General features: G+C 35.9%; 1 protein-coding gene and 1 long non-coding RNA gene across 2 annotated transcripts in view; both read right to left on the bottom strand.

The window, feature by feature from the left end:
- The window catches only part of PTEN (phosphatase and tensin homolog), an 87,055-nt gene that overhangs the window by 19,079 nt on the left and 46,563 nt on the right, over positions 1-21,413 (bottom strand). The window contains exons 3-5 of the mRNA XM_044915998.1: positions 18,605-18,649; positions 12,511-12,554; positions 10,470-10,708 (exon numbers count right to left, since the gene is read on the bottom strand). Coding sequence (XP_044771933.1) covers positions 10,470-10,708; positions 12,511-12,554; positions 18,605-18,649 — 328 coding nt within the window. The remainder of the gene's footprint in view (positions 1-10,469; positions 10,709-12,510; positions 12,555-18,604; positions 18,650-21,413) is intronic.
- LOC110586062 lies at positions 15,510-17,637 on the bottom strand. The gene is made up of 3 exons (XR_002480668.1): positions 17,594-17,637; positions 16,383-16,434; positions 15,510-15,556 (listed from the first exon to the last, which is right to left on the bottom strand). It is a non-coding gene; the product is annotated as an uncharacterized LOC110586062 (long non-coding RNA).

The following is a 21,413-nucleotide window of genomic DNA, read 5'->3' as shown; positions in this document are numbered from 1 at the left end:
ATAGACACACACACACACACACTGTCCACACAACACGGAAAGCACACCAGCGGTTAAGTTCATTTAGGACACTCTTAGATTTCTACACATCTACTCAGATGCCAAAATCCAGACTTAGTGACGTACCTCTCAAAATACCAGTTCTAGTTTTCTGTGGCCATTCTAGTTCAATCACCTCCTGCAATTTTGCAACAGCCAAATGATTACCAGCCTCTGATTTATCTATTCTCCAACCTATTTTTATACCCACTCCTCGATTAACTTTATAAAAGTGTAAGATGAATCACACTAACAATTCAAAATACTAAATGGTTTCCCAGTGACTACTCAAATAAGAAAACTTATCCACACTGTAATTCCATAACAACATAAAAATACAGCCCAACCTCTTTTCCACTCTTACCTCGCACAACTCCCTTGAATGTGCTTTTACTTTTGGCCAAACGAAAGTACTTAATTTCTCCCATATTATACTTGCTGTTTTTAAAGTATGCTATCTTTATCAGATTAAAGGCATTAATCTGCAAGCAGTCATCTGGGAAGTTTTACATATTTTCTAACACCTAGACCAACTTAAGTAACAGAATTATTCGATACTTCCAGGTCTGACAGCAGCCACCTGAAATACAATTCAGATTCAGTACATCGTGAGGGCTCCTACACATTTTCATTCTTGGATCGTCTGTTCAAATTTTGGATTTCACCTTGAAGCAATGATGTTCATTGAAAATTGCTTATTTCTCAATTTGAAATTTTCAAATTCATTAGCACAGACCGAAATATAATTTTTAGTTACCTCCACAGTGTAGTTGTATCACCTTTCTCAAATTTAACGTATAATTTGTGTTTCCCCTTTCTCTTCTTTTTCCTTGAAAAGAGCTTTAAAAGACATGTATTGGTTTTATTGGCAATTTCATACAATCAGTGTTTGAAATTATTAGTTCAAATGGTTTACTGCTTGCTAATTCACAATTTATATTTTCGTCTTTATTAATCCCTCTCTCCTACCAGTTATTATCTTAATAATCTCTAAAATATATTTCTATTTTCCCCACTGACCCCAAATTATTTAAGTAACTAGTTTTAAATTTCCAAATGGTTGATATGATTTGATTAAACGTTTTTTAAAAATCTCTAGCTGGAGGTACCTAGGTGGCTCAGTCAGTTAAGCATCCAACTCTTGGTTTCGGCTCAGGTCATGATCTCAGGGTAATGGGACTGAGCCCCGCATTGGACTCCAGGTCAGTGTGGAGTCTCCTTGAGAGTCTCTCTCCCTCTCTCTCTGCTCCTCCTCCACTTGCGCACACACACACACACTCTCTCTCTCTCAAATCAATAAATGAAATCTTTAAAAAACAGACAAAAAGGGGCGCCTGGGTGGCTCAGTTGGCTGAGCGACTGCCTTCGGCTCAGATCATGATCCTGGAGTCCCGGGATCGAGTCCCGCATCGGGCTCCCTGCTCAGCGGGGGGTCTGCTTCTCCCTCTGACCCTCTTCCCTCTCGTGCTCTCTGTCTCTCATTCTCTCTCTCAAATAAATAAAATCTTAAAAAAAAAAAACAGACAAAAAGCCAAAATTATGTATTTAAAAACTCTCTAGCTATACTGAATTATAAATCAAGGAATGGGGTTTATATATTTCTACTTGGGAGCTTCGATTTTCTTTGTAGTTGGCCTAATGAATTATCAATCTTGGTAACCGTTTTACGGATGACAAAAAAAAGAAAAGAAAAAAGATACATTTTATGGGCTTTTTTTTTTATTATATTACTCAAGCCATCTATATATCTTATTTTGTGCCTTCTTGATCTTCAAGTATATTAAAGATTCCTATTATTGTTGCTTTTCTGTCAATTTTTTCTTCATTTCTTCCAGCTTTTCTTACTGTATTTGATGTTATGTTTAGCACATAAGAGTTCATACCTGTTAAGTCTTCGTTGTGGAGTGTACCCTGTGTTAATATAAAATGACATTCTTGATCTAGTTTTATACATTTTGTTGTAAATGCATTCTGATAATGATATCCTGTCATCTGCTTTTGCCCAATGTATCTTTAATGAACCACTTATTTTTCTAACCTGAGTTGTTTTATGTAAGTCTCTTGTATATGATTAATCTCTTAAAAACAGAAACTTAGAAGTTTAGGTTATACACATCTTTCAAACCTAGGATACCGTCATAGTACTTCTGGGCCAGAATTCCACCTGGATACCACAACACAAGATATGTAATGTTTTGCTCATATTCTGTGCATCAGGACCCTCAGATCATCTTCTCTAAGATGAATTCACAATCTAGATTCCTCAGTTAAAGAAGTAATTTTCTACTTCAGTAAACTTTCCACTGGCACTTCTAAACTCAGAAATAATGCCAATGTTTTAAAATAATAGTGTTTGCTTGAAGCTTGAAAATCTATGTTTCAGAATGTTCACAACAAGATTATTACAGGAAAGTAATTCAACAAAGAGAGAAATATAGCTCGTAGGAATGGTTATTATTACAACGATGACATATAGCAGTTGCTAAAGTAGCCAGGATGTAACCCTGGGGCTGCTAGGAGTCACGCCTTGCCATTATTTGCAAGGAGGCTGCCTGAAGAGAAAGCACATACAGAACAAAGGAGAGAGCTGAGAGAGAGATCACCGACACCTGTTAAGCATCTAAGTCCGAGCCAGAGGTTTTAAGGTTATATAAGCCAATATAAATGTCTCCTTGTGTTTACGCTCTCTTGAGTTGGGCTTCTGCGAGTGGAAACTGAGACAGAGTATAATACAGCTACTTTTTTTTTTTTTCTTTTTTAAGTTTCTACTTTGGGGATCAAAATAAGGCAGAAGAATAATCTGGACAGGCAAACACAGCCTGTAGAAAGAATACTAGATTTGAGGTTAGGAGACAGTTTTGAGTCATTACACAGACAATGACCTAGGACAGACTGATCTTTATAGATTTATTTGATCATTTATATTAGAACAGGTCTGAACTAAATCATTACTAAAGTCCTTCAAGGTATAAATCCTTATATATAACTTTATGAATATACAGATTGTATAACAGGCATAAATACCATGCATTAGAGGAACACAGTTTAGTACAGAAGAATTAATGTGTTAGAAAAATTAGAATGTTATATTAGGAGTTCTTTTTGTTTTGTTTTTACTGAAAATGAGAAGAATTATAGTTTAAGTGAGGAGAAAAAATAGAAAATTGTATTAGGTTACCATATGGGGAAATTTAGTAAGTAACTAGAAAAAAGTAACCTGACTATATGATTAGAACATAAAAATTCATTCCTCAGAGAAACTAGAAAATTTCCTCTTCTTGGGATCACTTAGAATAAAGTTAATATTTATTATTTCTAGAAAGTTCAAGTTCATTACAGATAAGCTAATGAACCCATGTACAGAGACCATAATATATATGAATTTTATCTCTAATAATAATTGCTTTGAAAGCAAAACAAAAAAGAAACCAAAAGCTCAAATATTTTTCCTAAAAGTTTAATCAAAGAAAATAAAGATTAATGCTTACTTTATCTGCTACCACTCTAGAAGGAGGAAGGCAATGGAAAAGAGAGAGGAGTAGCAGAAATTCTGGGTAAGTTTGTCATGTAACAAAAGTTTGCCTCTGAATTCAGAAATTTGGGGTATCTTTCCAAAATATATACTTACCAACATTAGTAGATGCTTTAACTCTTTTATTCATAGTTTACAATAAATGCTGTGAGTTCGTTCCCATTCTGACACGTAAGTGTTAAGTGCAGACAGCCTGAAGCACAGGACTAGACAGGAACCAGCCCTGGGAGGTGTTCAGCTGCACCAGGCTCTCCTGGGGGGCAGGACAGGGAGCTGCTGACAGCCTGTTTCACTCATGAAGTAAAAGGACCAAATCTGCAAAGGAATGACTCCTAGGGAAGTGTAACAGAGCTGCCTTCTAAATTACTGAATACAAGAAGGACTCTTCCTTCCCTCTGGCAGTTATTCTGCTCTCAGAAACATGCTTCTGTAGAGGAGGTATCAGTTGTCCTCTGACTTCTCTGCAGCCCTCAAAGTCTCAGGTGTTATCTGGGCATAACTATCACAACAGCACACGGTCTGGTCGGCAGGCACTCACCACTCTGCCATCTAATTTGCACTGAGTCTGCTGAGGGAATGGCAGACTGCACCAGATTATTTTGAGGAGAGTCCCTGCCAAGTCCACAAATTCTTCACTAAAACATGAGAACTGGCTCTTCTTTCTTCAAAACAAACGGGGGTAGGAGCAGGGGGAGAGAGAGGGAGAAAAAGGTGGGGGGGGAGGAAAGAGGGAAGAGGAGAAAGAGGAGGAGGAAAAGAAACAATATCCTTCCATAGAAATGTCACCAGAACACAACTTTCTTCTTAATGTTTCCCTACAACTGAAATTAAGGATACAGGCAAAGTCACATTAAAGACAGTTTTAATAAAATCAATGCTATATAAACTGAAAAATTGATAAAATCTAAGTATCTCCTGTAATAATGGTTCACAGTTATAATGCAAATCTATAGATTCAAATGCAAATCTATAGATTCAACCTAAAAGGAAATACTGGCAAGAGGATAAATTTTTAGCAGGTGTTTCAAGAATAAAACTACTTTGGATAATCAATTATATTTACTATAGGATACTTACTTCCCTGGAAGAATTCCATAGTTGTATAACAACAGCTTTACCATGTTCAGCTTAGCTCATTTCTCATGATGAAATTATACTTATTAAAGGCTAAAAATATATTATTTCACTAGCACCCTAACCATTAGGTAAATGTTAGACAATTAAATTTCAAAGATTTAAAGGAAGCCTTCAGCATTATATTTATAAGACTAACAACTTCAAACTGCCTTTATCGTACTTAAGTCAGGGGCCACTAAATGCCTGAGCATCAGTACAAAAGGGTATAAACTGAGGAGCCTTTTCAAAATAGGCCCATTTTGGGAGAGCTTGTCCCCGTACAGAGATTAATTCTGAACAGCCTCAAAGTTCTTTTGCAGTTCCAGGATAGTAAATAAAAAAGTTCAACATGTTCAGGGGACTCAAAGTTTACTCTGAATGCTATCATTAACTGTTTGAATAAGAATCAAAGCACTTCACCTTTCTGGGCCTCCGTTTTATCATTTTTAAAGTAAGAAGAATTCCTGCCAAAAAAGGTTCATAATCTTATGCCCATAATCTTTATCCCTTTAATCTAGCTTTCTAACACAGTTTCAACATAAAATGCAAATGGAACCATTAGTAAAATACAGCTTCATCAACAGCATCTGCTCGTAAATTTCTTTTTGCCTTTTTAAATATACACAGAAGTGAAGGTAGGAGCACATTAGGATACTGCTTTAGACCACAGCTGTGAATAATTCATCCAAAAATGGTCTGGGTATATTAATTAATCATGAACTAAGCACAACAGATCTCAATGATTTATTTTGACTCCAAGATGCTAAAAAGTGATCAATTTTGGCTAAATTACTTAACTCTGAATCTTGATATAATGTAACAGCTAAACACCCTTAACAGTACACACAGAACTCCATCCTCTATTAGCTTGTTACCTTCCACTTGGGGGAGATTCAAACCTGTAAGAGGAAGAAGAGAGAGCAGGTATGCCTGGAGCATTTCTGCTGATGATGTAGGGACTCTCATATTTTATAGTATACTGCATTTTATTTTCATAAACACTTCTTGCTATCTTTTCACTCTAGCCCCTATTTCACAACAATATCCCATGGGCTTTGCCAGTTTACCAAATCTCTCTTCACGTTTACAGAGAAACAGAACTGACAATATTTTCAGATTGTGAGGACTACAATATCTTCCCCATGACAAATTAAAATATGTCTTCATTTTTTCATTATGAAGACTTCTCTTGGATATAACTTAAACTGTTTAAGCATCCATGGGTTTTACTTGTATCCCTGAAAATGATGTGAAAGACTATCCCAAGTGCTTTTTTTATTTTATTATGTTATGTTAGTCACCATACAGTACATCATTAGTCTTTGATGTAGTGTTCCATGATTCATTGTTTGTGTATAACACCCAGTGCTCCATTCAATACGTGCCCTCCTTAATACCCATCACCGGGCTAACCCATCCCCCCACCCCTTTCCCCTCTAAAACCCTCAGTTTGTTTCTCAGAGTCCATAGTCTCTCATGGTTCGTCTCCCCCTCCGATTTGCCCCCCTTCATTTTTCCCTTCCTACTTTTTTTTTGTTTTTAAACATATAGTGTATTATTTGTTTCAGAGGTACAGGTCTGTGTTTCATCAGTCTTACACAATTCACAGCACTCACCATAGCACATACCCTCCCCAATGTCTATCACCCAGCCACCCCATCCCTCCCACCCCCCACCACTCCAGGAACCCTCAGTTTGTTTCCTGAGATTAAGAATTCCTCATATCAGTGAGGTCATATGATACTTGTCTTTCTCTGATTGACTTATTTCGCTTAGCATAATACCCTCCAGTTCCATCCACGTTGTTGCAAATGGCAAGATTTCATTCCTTTGATGGCTGCATAATATTCCTGTGTGTGTGTGTGTGTGTGTGTGTGTGTGTGTATACCACATCTTCTTTATCCATTCATCTGTCGATGGACATCTTGGCTCTTTCCACACTTTGGCTATTGTGGACATTGCTGCTATAAACATCGGGGTGCATGTACCCCTTTGGATCCCTACATTTGTATCTTTGGGGTAAATACCCAGTAGTGCAATTGCTGGATCATATGGTAGCTCTATTTTCAACTTTTTGAGGAACCTCCCTAATGTTTTCCAGAGTGGCTGCACCAGCTTCCATTCCCACCAACAGTGTAGGAGGGTTCCCCTTTCTCCACATCCCCGCCAACATCTGTCGTTTCCTGACTTGTTAATTTTAGCCATTCTGACTGGTGTGAGGTGGTATCTCACTGAGGTTTTGATTTGGATTTCCCTGATGCCGAGCAATGTTGAGCACTTTTTCATGTGTCTGTTGGCCATTTGGATGTCTTCTTTGGGAAAATGTCTGTTCATGTCTTCTGCCTATTTCTGGATTGGATTATTTATTCTTCGGGTGTTGAGTTTGATAAGTTCTTTATAGATTTTGGATACTAGCCCTTTATCTGATACGTCATTTGCAAATATCTTCTCCCATTCTGTCGGTTGTCTTTTGGTTTTGTTGACTGTTTCCTTTGCTGTGCAAAAGCTTTTTATCTTGATGAAGTTCCAATAGTTCATTTTTGCCCTTGCTTCCCTTGCTATCCCAAGTGCTTCTTACATGGCTGGTACTCACTATCAGAAGCATTTAGCCAACTCTCCTGAAGAAGCACCTACATCACACAGGGTGGATATGTGTGTGGGTGAGTGTGTATAAGAGCAGGAAAGAGAGCACATGTGAGAGTGCAGCTTAGTTAGGAAAGGTTAGAGTACTACAAAAACCTTGAATTACCCCCAACTCAGAATCCTGAGTAAAGCACTCTACAAGTCTGTTGGTTGTAATGCCAAACAAACAAAAAAGTTGCAGTTTAATGTGGTGAAGGCAAATACTTTAGAAAGGTCAAATATGTTTATAGCTTGCAACAGAAAAGTTAAGACTGCTGCAGTATCTCTAGCAAATAATTCTGTCCATTCCAGAAAAACCGACCTCTTTTTCTAAAACTATGAAGGTCACGAGAGGACTGGAAATACCACTTCCCTTCAGTATATGATGACTTCTCAGTTTAGCTTGCTACTAATTTTCATCAAATACACGCATGGTAACACAAAGAATAATACTTATTTTGGAGTCCTCTTTGGAAACTTCAGGGAACATTAACATTTTCAAAATGTCCCCATAAAACCTTCTCCTGAAGAAATCTCAGTATTTTGTAGACAGATAGTACACCTTAATGCCTGGCAAAACATCTGGTTTTGTTGCTTTGGCAAAGACAAAGCTCTCCATGTCACTGTGACTCACTGCTTTGTTCATCATTGTGCACTGGGGTGCAAGACTCTATCTTCAATCCTGAGAGAAATCTTATCTATTGTTGTGGAAGTATTCTCTTCAGGAGTGCCAAGCCTTGAATCACAGCCTGTACAAGAGGATTTGTCATGAAAAATCTACTGTTATGAAAATTGCCAAATTCAGGAAAGCCAAGACTTTCAATCAAGGGCTTCTCAAGAGGTTTTGTCAAGAAGTGGGAGCAATTATGAAATGCTTTGCTACACATAAGTTCACTGTTTTCAGAAGGCAAACTCTACAGCCAGGATTTTAACTGCTGTTAACTGGATAAAATACAAACTCGTTTGCACAGTTTAACTCTTCAACCTTAAAACTAAAATGTGAAGTCCTAATCCTTTCCTTCCTAACATAGTGTTATGCCAGATCTTGCCAAAAATAATCTCATTAACCAACAGCAAAGAAAGTGATGCAACATGAATTTTTCTGAAAAATCTTAGAGAATTCCTATTTTTTGACACAAGCCTACTTTCATCTGACAAAAGAATCCAGAGATTCCATTTGTCCTTTCATTCTTTCGTGAGATAGCATTTTAAGCACTTGTTTTCACCAAAAACAGTCAAAATTGATTGGATATCAAAGATGACATAAAAGTTGTCAAGTCAAAGACGATGGCATAGTTTTAATGTATTACTTGAAATTTAAATACTAGCAGCCCTTTCATTAAAACTTACTATTGGGCAGAACTAAAGCTTAATTTTGATTAATTTGTAAACATTTAGAGTTATTCATTGTCCTCAAGTAGTGGCCACTGTTTTTTCCATTTAAAAAAGGGACATAATTCTTATGAAGACTTTTATTTTCCACGTTAAAAAAAAAATTTCAGTGTAATTAAAAACTATAAGCAAAATTTTATGTTCATGTAATATCATGCACATTTTTAGTGAGAGACTATAGCTTTCATCATATTTTTTAGCAGGTATGTAACATAAACATTTTAAGAGCCATGAGCTTAAATCTAGTATTCTGGCTCCACATTACACAGCTTCTCTATTTTTATTTGAAATTCTTTTTACTTGATTTCTTTCCCACAACTACAATGTCTACTGCTCATCAACCCTGCTTGCCCTAAACTTCTACCACTGCTTCAGCTACTGTACTGTGATTTGACCCGTTTATGGTTTTCTTCCCATTCATTCTCTTTCCCCTGTGCTGCCCTGTACTTATTCACTTAAGTGTAGAACAATTACCTTCTATATTTTTAATCAGTAAAACCGTTTCCCTCTAGATGATGAAAAAATGAACCAAAGTAAATATCTCAGGCCCTCTAGAATTCACTCCACTACTATCATCTCAGGGTGTACACAATATAAAGAAATGTAAGGCAATCTATTATAATCAATATTCACTAAAATCAAGCACTAATAGAAGATTCAGTTTTATAAACTAGCACCAATACATAGCACTTTGGCATCCCTAGATGTAATTTTAAAAAATCACAAAGACAGATAAAACAAGAAATGAGGAAGGAGAAAAGGAGCCAGGAATCAATACAACCACCCGCTAAAATGGTGGAAATGATCATGTTTCTGTTTTGAAGTTGTTAAAAAGAAATTAGCTTAGGGGCACCTGGGTGGCTCAGTTAAGCATCCGACTCCTTGATCTCAGAGTCCAGTTCAAGACCCACACCGGGCTCCACACTGGGCATGGAGCCTACTTAAAAAAAATTAAAGGAAGGCAGGCAGGCAAGCAACTTAAACTGAAGAGAACCTTCCTGATGGTAAACGTTATTAAAACTAGAATAAATTTTTTACATAAAGTTGTGATGTCTCCCTCAATAGAGTTCTTTCTCTAGGTGAGTTTCTCCCTCTATCTGGAGTGGTTTGGGTCTTTCCTTCTCAGAGACAGAGAAATGTACAAAAATCTCTTTGTTAGAAATATAAACATATTTTGTCACACTTACCATCCAAAGAAGTGAATCCCTTAGAAATTACTGTGAAAGTTCTCCCAAGAGTTTACATTCTACCCTCAAACATACTAACAGATTAAGTTTGTCACTGATTTTCAACATAGTCTTTATTAGTCTTCTGAATAAGAATCTTTGACTAATCTTAATTATAACTACATTCATGAATATTCATATCAAAGAATAATTTTCATGTCCTTATAAAAGTAAAGATCATACTTTACTAGGAAATGGCATCCAAGTTATCATCCAAAGACATCTCATTCTCAGGCAAGGTTCAGAAAGATCAAGCTTATTTTTATTTAAAGTACTGCTTCTTTAAATGCTGTCAGAATTTTATGAGACCAAGTACACCATACAGTTAATGGGTAAGATTTACTAGCATGATATGAAAATGCTAGCATGAACAGAAAAATTGAAAGAATCAGTCATTTGCTCATATGATAGTTAAGGTAGTAACTGATTTAAATGTTCAGAATAAAGAAATAGGAGTTACCAACCATCTGTTTAAAAACCTGTTTTCCAATAAATGCTCAGATCGAGGAAGAAGAAAAAAAAAAACATCAAATATAACTTACCTTTTTGTCTCTGGTCCTTACTTCCCCATAGAAATCTAGGGCCTCTTGTGCCTTTAAAAATTTGCCCCGATGTAATAAATATGCACAAATCATTACACCAGTTCGTCCCTTTCCAGCTTTACAGTGAATTGCTGCAACATGATTGTCATCTTCACTTAGCCATTGGTCAAGATCTTCACAAAAGGGTTTGATAAGTTCTAGCTGTGGTGGATTATGGTCTTCAAAAGGATACTGTGCAACTGTAGTAAAAGGATAACCTCAGAATTAGAAAAAAGTCTTTCCTGAATTGTTTATTAAAGTAGGTTAACTTTAGAAATGTTGCATTTAAGCTTAACAAGTGTTTAAAAGAAAAACCTGACTCCAGAGAAAAATAATTTGCTGCCTGATAATTTTCCAACTTTTGAATAGAAAATAGTCTCTCATTAATTCTTAAACCTACCCACTAGACAGAGAGGCCAAGCATTATTTTTTCCACTTAATGAAAGAGGAAACTTGACTATGGAGAGGTAGCACAAGTCAACATATCAGAGGGAGAGGCAAACTCAAAATGAAATGTCACATAGGTAGGTTTCCTGTCAGGGCTCTCAATGCATTTTCTGACAAAAGGAGTCATAATATTTATAGCATTACATCACCATAAAGCATGTATTCCAGAGAAGGGATAAATTACCAATAAATCCACACTGGAAAGGACTGATTTTTACACTTCATAAAATAAAAATGCTAACTAAACATGTTATTTAAAGATGGTCTTGCAAATGTTAGTGTTGATTTTAAAGGCATTTACAAAAGAAACTGAAAAAACTACTTTAAAAAATGTATACAGTTGTAGTAAAGTGTATCTAATGTCAGGTCTTTTCACATGGGTTATAAAAACCCAAAATTTCACTGTTCCCTATAAGTCAGAGTTTTTTTTTTTAAACTTGCCTAGAAATAGGAGTTTAACTGTATCACTATTAAATTTTTTTCTTATTGGTCCCTGCCTTGGTTCCATTCTATTAAAATCCTTAAAAATCCTGATTGACATCGAATGCATATAATTATCCTGTGGGTCATCTAAATATGTGAGAAGTATTCCTTCTATCTTCAATCAACTCATTAATAACGTGGAACAAGACTCAGTGTGTCAGGTGAGTCGTCCTGGGAGACAACGACTACCATTACAGGGAGTCGCCGGGACAGCTTTCACCTGGGCCTCAGCGTTCCATCTTCATCTCCCCAGTGGCACATAAAAACATCCAGGAAACTGTGAAACGACTATTTAAAGCTAGATAAACCGTGACTAAAACACTCTGCCTAGTAAGCAGTAGCCTAAATTCACGAAAAAGGAAAAATTCTCAGTGAGCCTGTATTGGCTCTCAGCCATTAGTGCCTCTGAATTCTCAAACCAGCTGTTTGAATGTCCGTTCTAGATTTTTCAGAAGGAATCCACGGCAAACACATCAGTATATAGCTCATGGCATCCACCTTCTCTTTCTATCATGGTAGCACCTGCCACGCTTCTCCACTCTCCAGGTGTCTCGTGGCTCAAGGGGTTCCACCAACACAGATGGAAGGTTTTTGTGGGCCCTCAGAAAAATTCACTACCCCTGGAGGAGAACTCACTGAAAGCAGCTCCTGCGCTCATCTATCAGGCTCCTCTTACCCATATCCGTCATACCCTTCTCTCCCTTTTAGGTCATGGCTCCACAGAGTTAAGTTGCTCTGTTTTCTCCCTATAATCTCTTACTGTTACACCAAATGCCTCCAACAGTAGATATAACCCTCTCTTTATTTTACTGTTAGTCTAGAAATTTTTCCTAATTCTTATAATCTACTCTGCATTTTAGTGTTCTTACTAGTACTGGTAGGTTTATATGATAATTGTTTCCTAAAACACACCAGCAAAATTAAATTTGTTTTCCAAACTAAGACCATCTTTAAGATAAATATTTACCTCACTTAATAAATGAGATTATTAATTACTGCTGTGACAGTAAGATTTGGTCTATTGGTTTTAAGTTATATAACAAAAATACATTACTCAGCAGTTAATACCTACCTCTGCAGTTAAATTTGGCGGTATCATAATGTCTTTCAGCACACCTAAAAGAAAAAGTTTAAATGTGATCTAAAGTTACCTTTTGCATTGGCAAAAAAAAGTATAGTAACACACATTTTCTGAACTTTTATACTGTACCAGGCATCATGCTGTTTTGTATTAACTATTTCTTTCAATCCTAACAATCTATGAAGTAGGTAGCGTCATTATCCCCATTTTACCATTTAGGAAACTGACGTTAGGTGTTATGCACTTACGGCTTACACAGTTGCTCACAAAACCTTGATGCCTCTCAGGCTCCCACCTCCCACCCAGCTGCATGTGTACCCTCAAATTTCCTGTACGGACACTCTGTGCGCTGAGGGAGTGTATGTTTGATTTCACCAAGTATGTACAAACAACTAAGTACAAACAACTAACGAGTTACAGCATTGTCTTTATCTCAGAGTTGAGCACACATTGTTTTCTCAAACTATTATTTAAAAAGATATATATATATATTTTTTAAAGATTTTATTTATTTATTTGAGAGAGAGAATGAGAGAGAGAGCATGAGAGGGGTGAGGGTCAGAGGGAGAAGCAGACTCCCTGCTGAGCAGGGAGCCCGATGCGGGACTCGATCCTGGGACTTCAGGATCATGACCTGAGCCGAAGGCAGTCGCTTAACCAACTGAGCCACCCAGGCGCCCTAAAAAGATATATTTTTAAAATAGTAAAATTATAAGGGCAAAGAAAAAGTAAAAAAAAAAAAAAAAGTGAATGATGCTAATGTACTCAAAAACAACACTTCCTAAAAAATTTTTAAACCAGACCTTTCTCTCTTTAGAGAAGCCAAAGGTCATCTTTTTCAGTAATCTCTCAGTTTATGAGTTTTAATTAAAGTCTGAGAGTAATGAAAGCGTAATAAGTAAAATATAGAATAGTAAAATGTTGACTTAGAGCATACTAAAATTTGTCTTTTTAATATTAGTGACACGTTCGTCATCATGCACTGGTTTACTCATGATTAATAAGTATATTTATAAACATTAATAAGGCTCCGAAAGGGATCCCATACTTTGGTTTGTGGTCAGCAGAATCATGGTAACTACAGCTACTAACCAAATGAGATTTTTTAAAAAATTATTTAAATAAAAACTTAGCATTTTAAAACAAATCAAGGTCTACAATCCCTTAATCTCCAATTCTGAAGTTTGAAATTTTAACATTTTCTGTTAAACTTATGGCAAACTCAATTGTGGCAGAATCTGATCTGAGTTCATGATACTGTATGCACTCTTTAACTAATACACTTGAAGAGTCAAACACTTCATGGTAGGGACTGCTCCACACCCCAGGGGGGTGTTATGTAATACTAATAAGTATATGCTTCCATGTTACCTTTCTGCAAAGGGAAAAATTCTGAACACTGAAACACAACTGGCCCCAAGAGTTTCAATAAGTGATTATGGACATGGATTTCACATTTAAGAAATCCTAAAACTATTTGTATAGTTCCTCTATCTTAAATAGTTTTAAATCCTAATCCACATGAAAGTTGAACTAATTATAAACAAATTAGAATCCACTAGTTTAAGTGGTCAGACCTGAAATAAATCGACTTTCATACTACTGCTTAACACAAAGCTTTTCCCCTTTTTTGCATATAATTTAATATATTGAGTTTTGCTCAAAAAAATTTATTTAGTAATGCCATATGCATATTTATGTATCCTTGCTAAATAATTTCATACTCCCTCCTATACAAAACATGACAGGTAGGAGGAAGACTGACCAAGAAAATAGTCACATTTTATACTTTCTTTAGTACAGATTAAAGAATAGGTCTGGTAAATAGTGAAGAATCTATAACAGACTATTTTATAAGGACTCATGGAAAGATAGGACTTAGAAGGTGAGGGAGAAGGAGTAGGCTAGGAAACAATTCTAAGAAGCTGGTCTCATGGCAGCCCAACAAAAAATAAACATTTTGAGTTTCATGCAGCTTTAGTCCTCTAATATTCTCATGCTTTTTCAGGAGCTCACATGTTCGGTTTGACAAATACTGCTTAAGACTACCATCCTAAACTGATTCTCAAATATTACTGTTAAGAGGCAGAAATGGAGGAAAAGTGGAAATAATGAGCTACTACATGTCTACCAGATGTACACACCTTACAAAGGAGTTTCCATGTTTTTTAATTCATAGTCACAACAATATAATAATAGAATCTCCATCTTATATATGAGAAAGCTAAGATTTAGAAGAGCATTAAAAAAAACTTGCCCCAAACTACAATATGCAAATGGAAGAGCCAAGACTCAAGCCCAGGACCTCTGGTTACAAAAGTCAAGGTTTTTCCAGCATGGCTCCATACTTCTACTTACAATACAAAATAGAGAACAATTTTAAAAACAAAAGCAATAACAAATTCTACTCAAAATCAGCCTTCCTACAAGAGCAATATTTCATACCAACAAAAAGCAACAAAAAGCAATCATGAAACATGAAAAAGTTATGAAAATCTCTACAGGTATGGATGAGGGGTACAAGAGAACATATACTGGGGCCGGTAGTGATGGAAGTGATCTGGAGGAGGGGTTGCTAACGTAAGAATGATGACTGTCTTCTTAATTAAGACCACCTCCAATAACTGTGCACACATGCACGCACACACGCACACACCCAGTTCCTTATGACTTTTGTGTGGTATGTTAGTTGATAAGTCTCTCAACAAACCCAAACTGAAGATATATAAATGGAAAATGGGATTTGACTGAGACAAGTATTAGGTAACTCTGACCACTTATACTTCCTTATAATTAAAATTCAACTTAAAAGATACGATTTTTAAAAATCTTCACCTTATATTGGCTTATATGAGACAAGAGAGATGAAGAAGCATTGAAAGAGTTTTTAATGAAGCGGTAGACAGAAAGTGAAGGAACAGATAAGACCAATAGGAAAAGCTTCCAGAGAAGTGAGACTTGCCAAAGAATCAGCGAAGTATGCAGGTCTCTTCTGTAACTCTCTTCAACATCACTATCTCTAGCTTACAAAAGAAAACTTAACAGATAAAAATTAACAACAGCTAAAGGTTCAGCACCAAATGATGGAGAGTTGTATGTCAAATAGAATACACGATGAAATACAGTAACCCTTTTAAAAACGAGTATCCAGTAAACATTTAAGGTCCTCAAAGGCAAGAAGTGTATTATGCCTCTGTCCCCATCTTCCTCCCTCTTCCTCTTATCCCCACCAGCCTACAGGTATACAAAGTAACATACAAAAATGAAATACACACACTTGCACAAAACAAACTAATTTACTAAGCATCATTATATCCAAATTTGATTAACGATATGAAGCTAATTTTGTCCTTTCTTAAAATAATTTACTGAATGCTTGATAATACAGAGATATAAACAGATAGCCAATTATTAAAAAGTCCGTATTTTAAAAAATAAATAAATAAAATAAAAATAAAAAGTCCGTATTAAGAACTGTTCTTCATCCACACATCATAATTGCCATAAAAAGTTTAATATACCATTAAATACATGTATGTCTAGTGTAAATATTTTAAGATCTTTCAGTTTATATGTTTGCAAGGACATACATCACATGTAGTTAACATCCCCAAAATAAAAGAAATAAAATAGAAACATCTGCTGCTTGCCAGACTCCCTTACCCAGAGCCAGAAATACAAAAAGGGGTAGAGAGAAGGTGAAGAATGAAAAATGTCATCAGAAATCAAAACATGCTACAACCTGGTTGTTCTAGAAACTTCTGAAGTAAAATTTGGGGAGGTTAAAACAAACGACGACAACAACAACAAAACCAGAAAGGGAAGATTGGCATAAACGGTGGGTGATCTGCTACCATATGTACCTGTGTGACCTTGTTCAACTCACTTAACTTCTCTAGGCCTCAGATGCCCCATCTGTAAAATGAGAAGGTTGGACTAAATGATCTCTTTCAGGTACTTTCCAGTTCTGAAAGTCTATGACTCCATTAAATGGAGTGGGGAAGGGGAACTGAAATATAAATACCAAAAGCTACTCTCAACTAATGAGACAGTTGATTAACTCTGGGGTCCAACGTTTAGAAATACAAAAACAAAAGGGCAGCCAAGTTCCCAGACTAGCTCCCAATGCCACCTTTAACCATAATAATGTTAAGTGATCCACAGTACTGACAGTGCAAGCCTAGGTCCTAAATTCTGGAAGCAGGAAGCCACTGAATACAGGAATGAAAAGAATTTCCTTCCTTTTCTTTGGATATAATGTTAAACTCAAATAAAATTTTGAAAAAGGCAGAATTTGTCTTTGGTATCTTTCTACCTTCCTTCTGGGACTCTAAATGCCTAATCTTTAGAGTCTAAACCTGAAGTGACTCACTTAATGGACTGCAGCTTTTTACACTTCTTGTCCTGTGCTTTATTTTCTTTTTTTAAACTTAGCTTCTGAATCTAGTTATTCAAAAAGTATAAAGCTTTGAGGTTTTTATTTTCCTCCACAGAAACACTCTGGCGTCTGCAACAAGGCTAGTTACAGGAGGTTACTCAGGACGAGAGGAAGACCCATGCACAGATCATTTGTAAGCTGGGGTCGGCCTACACTCAAGTCGCTACAGCACCTTTGTCTTTCACCTTGTTACCTGTCACCTCACACCCTCCACACTCCCCGCTCCCATAATCTGACCATAATGGATTGTCTGCCATATTCTAAACACTACTATGCCAACCAGCTTCTTCCATGCCATCCTCTCTGCCCGCAATGCCATTTTCCCCACTCGGAGTCATGCAGGAGAGCCTCTGAAGATTCTTTCACCCCAGCTCAAACATGCCTTTCTTCATGAAAACTTTCCTATAGGATACAAGTACTATTTCCACTGTTCTCCACACAGCTCTCTTCTGTACAACAGTTACCTCTTCTACAATACTATGTCTACTTATCACATCAGACTATAAACTATCAGAGACTGAAACTGTATCTTGTTCACCTCTGTACCACCAACAAGTTCTACAAGGTCTAACATGTGGAAACCATAGCATAAATGTTTGCTTCTTTGTGAATCCGAGGAAATTAATGAAAACTCACTAGGAGAAACAGTAACGGTGTCTACTTCACTCTCATGTCTTCTGAGGTCTTAATCAGAATAGAAAGATCACTAAATTAAAGATAGAAAAGCAACATCCCACAAGCTGACAAGGCACACAGAATCTTTCATCCTTTTTGGTGATGATTTAAATGCCCACTGAAGGGAGAAGAGAATCTTGCTCTTACATTTGAGAAATAAATTCTACAGAAATTCTGACAGTCAATCGGGAAACATAACTTCAGATTAAAATTTTTCCTGTTGCATAATTTACAGACATCACATAGGAAAAATAAAAACCAGGTAGAAAAATAACACATTTTATATACCATTTTTTAAAAGGTAAAAAATGGGTCAATATTTTGGGAAAGAATAATAGTCTTCAAGGGCAAAAATGATAAAATATTTTCTTCCCATTTTTCTTTTGTTCTTTTTTTCCTTTTCACATCCCTACTCACAAAGTCAAAAAGAAAAACAAAAGGTTAAACATAAGCTAGCTGTACCAAGGAGGCAATCTTTACATCCTTGCCTTAAACAAGATAAACCACCCAACTAAACAATTTCAGGTAACTTATTTTTGTTATATACAGTTAGAGAATACCCTAACAGCTGTTTCAATCAAATGACCTAAAGACACACAATAAACAAAACTACACCCACTCTGAAGCATATACCTCTATGGAAGATGTTATTAATGCTTTAACAGAAAAGCTCTGCTGTGAAATACACTTCAAGTTACCACCTGGTTATTGGCTCAAAGATGGGCTAGATGCCAAGTCATTTAAACCAGATCAAGTAAAGTGAATGTGTGCCAACATTGTTTTGACCTCATCACTATACTTTCTGAATGACCTAACAATGCTCTTAATCAGACGTCTTGGACTAATTGTTTTAGGAACACAATTCCGTTAAAATACATCTTTAACTCCACCTGATTCTAACAAGGAAATAACTTTCACTTAATAGTTATTTTAGAAGATATTTGCAAGCATACAAACAAAAGACATACTTACAGATTGTATATCTTGTAATGGTTTTTATGCTTTGAATCCAAAAACCTTAAAACAAAACAAACAAACAAAAAGCCACCATTAACAAAAATGAGCTAACATTTGAAATTACATTTATACTATTGAGAAAACCTAAAAGACAGATTCCATTTTTCCTAATCTCAAATACCATTTAAGAAAAATAAATAAATAAATTCCAATAAATATTCCCTTCATGGGTTTAAACTAGTAATCAGGTCATTCTTAAATAATTATTACATTACACAGATTTATACAATCTGAAGTAAAGCCAGAGCTTTTCATAGAATAAATATTTTCATAATCTTCTCTCTTTAGCCTAACATTATGAGGTTGAGTATTAAATAAGTTATTTAAAAGGCAGCATTAGCACTTAGCTCAAGTTCACCTAGCTCATTCAGATGTGAGAGAAATAGTCATGTGTAATCAAGTCATCTTAAAAATAACCCTGAAAATTCAGCCATCATTTTCTTTCAAATGAGAAACTTTTCATATTTGAAAGATGCAAGTAGTAACTATTAACTCCATACAAAGTTTATTAAGTATTTTCACATATATATTCTCAGTTGACACTCACAAACATCTGAGAGAGCTTCTTCACATTTTACAAATGAGGGAAGTAAGTGTCAAAGAAATTAGAAAACTTGCCCAAGGTCATACAGCTAATAAGCCAAAGAATCAAGACCAAAGACCTCTCCCTCAAAACAGTTACACAACTAAACAACAGCAACAATTACAGCCAACAAAAGCACTTGCCATGTGTTTATACCACATTTAAGTACTTTATGCATATAAATTTGTTTACTCTTATGAGGTAGGTAATAGGGGGAAAGGGGTTAGAAAAGTATAAGCTGAGGAAATAGGATAAACAGAATAAAAAGACAAATGGAAAACAAAAGAGAAGATTTAAAAAGATTTAAAGTCTAGGAGTTTCAACATATGAGTAGGAGTTCTAGAGAAAAGAAGAGAAAACACAAGAAGAAGAAATCCAAGATACAATTCAAGAATAATACCCTAAACTAAAGGACAGGAGTTTCCAAAATCAAAGGATACAATGAGTATTCAGCAAAAATGATGAAAATAGACCCAAATACAGGTGTATATAGCTCAGTGAAATTTCTGAATACTGAAGAGATAAACGTAGGACCCTAGAAGCTGCCCAAAGAGGAAATAGGTTTCATAAAAAGTATCTGGAATCAGAATTACACCACCCGTTTTAATGGCAACACTAGCAGCTAGAAAACAATTGGGCAAAACCTTCTGAGTTTGAGGGAAAACTATTCCCAGCCTAGAATTCCATACCAAAAGAGATATTAAATCAAGTGTGAATATACAATAAAGGCATTTTTAAACAGAGAAATCTCAAATAATTTTGCTGCCCAGACAATCTCTCTCAGGAAGTTACCAGAAGATGTGTTCCACCAAAACAAGGGTGGGAAACCATGAAAGAGGACGATTCAAGGAACTGAAGAATCCAGCTCACGAGAAGGGAAAAGGGAATCCTCAGAATGACGGTGAAGGAACATCCTAAGTAGACAGCCATAAAGCAGATGTAGTGAACAACTGACCCAGATCAGGGTAATCAGAAGGCTCCTGAAGAAGATAAAATCGATATAATACCAAATGTGCTTGAACATGTTAAGAGATTTATATAGTTTAGGGATAAATTAAAGTTAAGAATATAGAAACTAAGGAAGCTAAGAGAGAGAGAATTTTAACTCCAGGGAAAATAAAATGTTTAGGAAAAAACAGTTACAGTACTTAACTGTAAATCGCATTTATCTAGTCATAATCACATAAAAACCCAGAATTTATATAACCAAAATTACAATTTAGCTACTAGAAGGAGGGCTGAAAATGTGTGGTTGGGTAGAGGGAAAAAGTTCATAAATTTGGATGTGAAAAATCATGCCACACAGTAGTATGAGGATTACTTGTAACTTTGTCAGTAGTTAAAATGATGTATTTGTATGTCACACTAAAATATTAATTACAATCAACACTTAAAAATTAAGTTATTAGAGTATAGATTTTATATAATTTGTTAACTACAGTATTCTAACAAATTTTTGTTTTAATATTTTCTGAACTATTATAATCAAAACAAATACAGCAATGACTTTCTCCTATACCAGCAAAACATTCTCTAATGGACTTAGTATGACAAGATGGGTTCCTCTTATTTCTGCAGAGTCAGGCCCTCATCCCATAAACCACTCAGCAGTTTCTAGACCAGGCTCTTTCCTTGCACGACCAATGTTTCATCAAGGGTTCCGGGTCACTAGTATTTTTTTTTAATGGTATGCTTTCATGTTTTCATTCCTTGATACCCATTCCTATCAATATTATCTTTTATTTAAATGTATTGAGAGAACATGTATTAAGTACCTGAAACTGTGCTTGTTTCCCTGGGATAAAATTATTTAAGGACTATTGTCCCTGCCGTCAAAGTAATACTAGAGGAACTGTATCAGTGAGAATAAGGTTTAGCTGTGAGAAACAGAAGAAGGTCGGTGGGGGAGGGGCCCATAAGCAAATATGCTACTAATTATATTAAATACATTACTCTCCCACATAAATTCCAAGATCAGTAGTCTACAACTGGTTGGGTAGATTTGTTTCATAAAGGCCTGGAGCCCAGGACCCTTCCATCATATGCTGAGCCAACATGATGGGCAGCCCAAGGTCCAAGATGGTGTGCCATTATACTTGTAGTAAGAATAGACCGGAGAAGGGAAAGAAGGATAGGCCCCTCCTTTAAGAATTCATCATTTCTACTTAAAAACAATAGATT

Source organism: Neomonachus schauinslandi, chromosome 6 (genome assembly GCF_002201575.2).
Source record: "Neomonachus schauinslandi chromosome 6, ASM220157v2, whole genome shotgun sequence".
Taxonomy (NCBI): domain Eukaryota; kingdom Metazoa; phylum Chordata; class Mammalia; order Carnivora; family Phocidae; genus Neomonachus; species Neomonachus schauinslandi.
The sequence above is the reverse complement of the archived record's forward strand: the minus strand, read 5'-3'. Positions and strand labels throughout refer to the sequence as shown.